Source organism: Apteryx rowi, unplaced genomic scaffold (genome assembly GCF_003343035.1).
Source record: "Apteryx rowi isolate R43461 unplaced genomic scaffold, aptRow1 scaffold_68, whole genome shotgun sequence".
Taxonomy (NCBI): Eukaryota; Metazoa; Chordata; class Aves; order Apterygiformes; family Apterygidae; genus Apteryx; species Apteryx rowi.
Genome location: NW_020450960.1, coordinates 2,717,093 through 2,721,908, shown reverse-complemented (window position 1 = coordinate 2,721,908; position 4,816 = coordinate 2,717,093). Strand labels below are relative to the sequence as shown.

The 4,816-nt window shown below is 69.5% G+C and overlaps 1 protein-coding gene across 1 annotated transcript in view; it reads right to left on the bottom strand.

The window, feature by feature from the left end:
• Positions 1–33: 33 nt before the first annotated feature.
• Positions 34–4,816, bottom strand: part of TINAGL1 (tubulointerstitial nephritis antigen like 1) — a 7,377-nt gene continuing 2,594 nt past the window's right edge. The window contains exons 3-11 of the mRNA XM_026085949.1: positions 3,982–4,074; positions 3,746–3,860; positions 2,773–2,896; positions 2,458–2,608; positions 2,011–2,194; positions 1,571–1,616; positions 967–1,090; positions 506–551; positions 34–339 (exon numbers count right to left, since the gene is read on the bottom strand). Coding sequence (XP_025941734.1) covers positions 196–339; positions 506–551; positions 967–1,090; positions 1,571–1,616; positions 2,011–2,194; positions 2,458–2,608; positions 2,773–2,896; positions 3,746–3,860; positions 3,982–4,074 — 1,027 coding nt within the window. The 3' untranslated portion in view covers positions 34–195. The remainder of the gene's footprint in view (positions 340–505; positions 552–966; positions 1,091–1,570; positions 1,617–2,010; positions 2,195–2,457; positions 2,609–2,772; positions 2,897–3,745; positions 3,861–3,981; positions 4,075–4,816) is intronic.

Sequence of the window (4,816 nt, the reverse complement as noted above, 5' to 3'; positions counted from 1 at the left end):
AGGCGGGGAGAGAAGTCGTGGCAGCGGCGGGCACGGGCCACTGCACCCCCGCCGCCGCGTCAGCAAAGCCGGGGGCCGCGCCGGGATGCCCCCGCGCTGGCACCGAGCGGGACGAGGCTGTGCCGCGGTGCCGGCGGGGGGGTGTCCGTGGGAGCAGCACGGTGGGGGTGGGGGGAGCCGGGCCCCGCCACRCGCTCACTTGCGGTGGTTCATGTCCTCCACGCTGACGCGGCCCCACACCCCCACSACGAAGGTCTCCACCTCGCACTCGTTGACGCCGCGGGCGATGCGGAAGTAGCCGTTCTCGCCCCACTCCTTGCCCCAGGAATTGGCCGCGGTCTGCAGAGGGGAGGGGGGGGGAAAAAGAAACGGGCACCGGTCAGAGCCCCATGGCCCAACCAAATCCCCCTCCCTGCCCAAGGGTTGCTAAAGCGGCGCTTGCACCCCTGCGGTTCAGCCCGGCAGGCTGAGCATCAGCAAACTCATGACACCCAGCCGCACTCACCCAGTACTTCTGGGTCTGGCCGTCAGGCATGTGCTCTTCTCCCCACCTGCAGCAGGAAAGGGCAGGACAGTGAGTGGGGGGGGCTGCGGGCACAGGGCACCCCAAGGAAAGGCATAGGGGGGGGACCCCGGGGGGGGGTCTGGCTCTGGGGCCAGCTGCAGGCATGGGGCACACGGGCTGCTCCTGGGTGCTGCGTCCAGCCTTGCTCCTCTCCCAGCTCTCGCCCCGAGGCCGGCGCCTGCCCGCGGTATTCGGGCACGGCCGCGCGCAGGCAGGCCGGGGCGGCCGCCAAGCCCTGCACCCTCCTTCCGCCTCYGCTTCCTCTCCCTGCCCGGCAGGAAGGGGACGCCTTTCCTCCGCCGAAGGAAACGTCTCCAGCTGGGAGAAGGACTCTGGGCTCCCTGGAGTGCTGGGGGGAGTGTGGAGCAGCACCCGTTCCCCCCCCCCACTACCCCACGTACCCGGTGATTTTGACCGAGTGGGTCCCGTGCTGGCGATGCTTCGGCGCCTTCCTCTCAGCCACCGGCGTGTGCCGGTAGATCCCGCTCTTGTACATGAAGAAATCCTCGTGCACCTCCAGGATGGCTGCGGCCAGGGGGAGCRGAGTCACGGGGCGGCCGGGGCGTGAGACCGGCCGTGTTCGGGGACCCGCGCCCGGGCAGGGACGGGGCGCTCAGCTCCCCGAAAAGGAGCCAGGCGCAGTGGGGACACGCTTGGGGGGGGGTTTCGCCTGGGAGGATTCTCCCCCAGGAGATTTGACAGGATTCAGCCACACGAGGGAGGGGAATTTTTTTAAAAAAAGCAACTCTGTCAGCTCCTGAGAGGGAACTGAGATCTCGGGAGTTAATGAGCAGCGAGCGCCGCTGGCGATGGCAGGGCGCAGGCAGCCTCGGGGCCGGAGCCACGGCGCTGCTGGTGCCCCGGTTAAATATTAAGCAGCAAACGCAGCCATGCATGAGGGCTCCCGCGCCGGGCCTGGCCCCCGCAGCCAGCGTGCCCCGGGGTCCCCAGCACGCCTGGATTCGGGGTGCTGAGGAGGGGACCCACGTGCTCCCGGCTCCCTACCTTGCACCGGGCCGTTCTCCATCAGCTCCTTCATGATCTCCTTCTCCTGCAAGCACAGAGCAGGCGGTCAGGGGGTATTGGGGGCCACGGGACCCCCCCCAGCCCCGGCACAGAGCTCCCTGCAGCCATGTGCAAAAGCCATTTTGGCACCCAAAAGGGTGACCCGGTGTCTCCCAGCGTGTGACAATGTCATGGAGGTGCCACATCGCAGAGGGAAATGCCACTGGTCTGCGTCCTTGCTGGGGCACGGGCAAACATCAGAGCTGAGCGGGTTTTTCCCTGCTTCATTTCCAACACGGCTTTTAAGAGGAATCCAAAACACCCCACGCCAAGCCCCGCCGCTTCCAGCTCCTGACACGGAACGGCCTCTGCTTCGCCCACGCTCGCATTCCCGCGCACACCGGCTCCCTCCCGCAGCGGGTCCCGGCCCCGGCACTCACGTCGGAGGAGAGGCGGTAGGCGGGCGTGGACTGGTAGATGTCGTTGGCGTGGGCCCGCGGGTTGGGGCAGCGCGCCGTGGCCTGCCGCTTGCCGCGGCCTGTGGAGCGGCTGTGCATCATGCAGGGCTGCCCCGCCGGCTGGCTCTCCTGGCTGGTGAAGGGGTAGCACTCGTCCGTCACCACCCTGAGCAAGGACACAAGGCCGTCAGGCGGAGGGGACGGATGGTCCAGCCCCGGCTCCATCCCTGCTTGGGCTGGGAGCCCTTGGTCCCCAAGGGACACCCAGGGGGACAAGAAGGTGGCTGCAAGGGGCACCTCTGGATCCACTTGCCCTTGGTGYGAGTGGTCCTTGCTCTCCCCAGGCCACCGCAGCCTCAAGCCACTTTTTCCCAGCCCCAACATCTGGGCAACCTCTGCCCACCGCATCCCGGCCCGGCGTGGACTCACCCTCTCCTGCGGAGGTACCACCAGGCGCCGTCCAGSCGGCCCCCGCTGCAGCCCTGCTGGTTGCGGGTGTCGCAGGAGAGCAGGTTTTGGGGCGACAGGGCGGGCGTCATGTGCCCCATGGAGTGGATGGAGATCCGGTCCGAGGCCACCGCTGGGAACGAGCCTGGAGGTTAGGAAGCTCCCTGCCATCCCGCCCTGCTTCCCACGGAGGAGCTTGGCAGCGGGGAGCAGCGGTGCCCCTGGCTGCCAGGACRGGATTCGGTCCCTCACCCCGAGCATCCTTCCCTCCAGCCGCTCCATCCCATCGCCCCTCACCTGCGGTGGAAAAGGCCCAGGAGCCGGCGCAGTTGCCTTGGTCCAGGGGCTCGTGGATCATCCCGGGCCACTTAGAGGCTGCGTCGAAGTGGCGGGGCAGCACCTCGTTGGAGTCCATGGACATCTGCAACGGCGGAGGGCTGCGACCCGAGCCRTGGGGCAGGCTCGGGGCTGCGCGGCCACAGCCCCGGCGTCTCCCCTCGGAGCGGAAACCGCGCACCCGCCCCGGCGGCRCGCAGCTCGGCCGTCCCCGGGGAGGACGCGGCTACGCCACGGCGCTTATCCCGGCTCAGAAAGCGGCTCTAAAATAAACCAAACCTCGCCRGGTGTCAAGGCCACGGCAGCCTTGGCGAGGGGGATCCTCCCGGAGCGGCGGCGCCGGGCTTGCACCGGGAGCATCTGTGGGGGTTGCCCAGCCTCAGGGGGCTCCGGCTTCCCAGCGTGGGATGGGGACACCAGCTGATGCTGGAACCCCCCCCCCAAATGGGATGCACCGTCCTCTCCCGCTCCCCGTGGTGCTCCCACCTCTCCCCTGCACGAGGGACCCCGCGGGCGCCCCGGGATGCTGCCCATGCCGGCAGGGTCAGRCCCCGTGGAGGCATCCTGCTAGCAAAGCGTCAGCGGAGCCGGCTTTGCCGACTCAGCAGCTCCGGGACCCGGCTTTCCGATGGGAAACGAGCAAGGAGGAAAAGGGGCGGGGGGGAAAAAAAACCACCGACAGGCCAGGGATTGCGAGGGGGGAATTTGCTGAGCTGCTGTCTCYGAGCGCCCAGGGCATCCCGTGGGCCCCACGGCACGGCCCCTGCCTCGGCACCGTGGCTGCTCGGCCCAGCACGGAACCGATTCCCCGTTAGCCGAGGGGATGGTGGAGCGCTGGGCCAGGCCACGGGAAAGGCAGGCTCGAGCCCGGCGGGGCGACGGCGTGCCTCGGTTTCCCCTTCCGCGCGAGGGGCCGCGGCGGGGGCGGACTCACGTGCAGCTCGTTCATGTTCATGACGGTGGGGGGCGGCTTGAAGGTGCCCAGGCGGTAGCGGATCCCCTCGTCCAGCGTCATGCCCCAGAAGTGGCTGTAGTTGGCAGCTCTCCAACTGCACGGGAGGCGGGAACGGGTGTCAGGGGGCACCCGAAAGACGCCCCGGGGCCCCCCGTGCCATGCACYGAGGACGGGCAGCGCTGGGCGCAGCCGCAGCCCCGGCCGGCGGCTCTTACCCATAATTGCCGCCGTTGACGGCGTCGATCAGCTCCGCGTCCATGAGGCAGGCATGGTCCTCGCAGTCCCACCGCCCGCCGGGGCTGCAGGTGCTGGGGGGACACAAGGGGGGCCGGGGCGGTTGCGGGTGGGTGCTGCCRCCCCCCTCCCCAAGCCGGTGCCAAAGCCGGGCCCTGCTGCCAGCGATGGAGGAGCCGGCGCTGCACCGTGGCCTGGGCACCCCGGGAGCTGCCGGCAGCCCTCCGCCGCTTGGACCCGTTCCCTCCCCGGTCCCTGCAGGAGCCTCGAGGGCAGACGGAGCATGGGACAGAAAATAAGCTGAAAAGCTGAAAACCAGCCAGGCCTGCAAATGTCAGCGCAGGGCTTGGATCCGAGCCCGGGGAGGGGGACTCGGAGCAGGCCGTCATCCCTGACCGGGATGATCCGCCCAGGTTTGGCAGGGGGCTCTGGGGCGCTCGTGTTAGGGACCTGCAAGGGACGGGACGGGGACCGGAGGTGGCCTGGGGGCAGCAGGCGCTGCCGTCCCGGAGCAATGCTCGGCATGCCCTGCTCCTGCCCGCCGCGCGAGCTCCCGGCCGGCTCTTCCCTTTTAAGGCGCCGTGCTGAGGCCGGAGCAGGCCCTGGCCAGCCCCGAACCCCATCCCTGCGGGACGGCACCTGGACCGGCCCCAGTGCTTGGCCCCGGTGCCCCAGAGACGCCCCCCTCCCGAATAAAGGGTGGCAGTTCGGGGGGAGCAGCTGGCCAGACCCCGGCTCCGGCATCGCCCTGCCAGGGGCCACGTTCCCACGCCGTGTCCCAGCTGCCACCACGGGCCACCTTGCAGAGGACACATC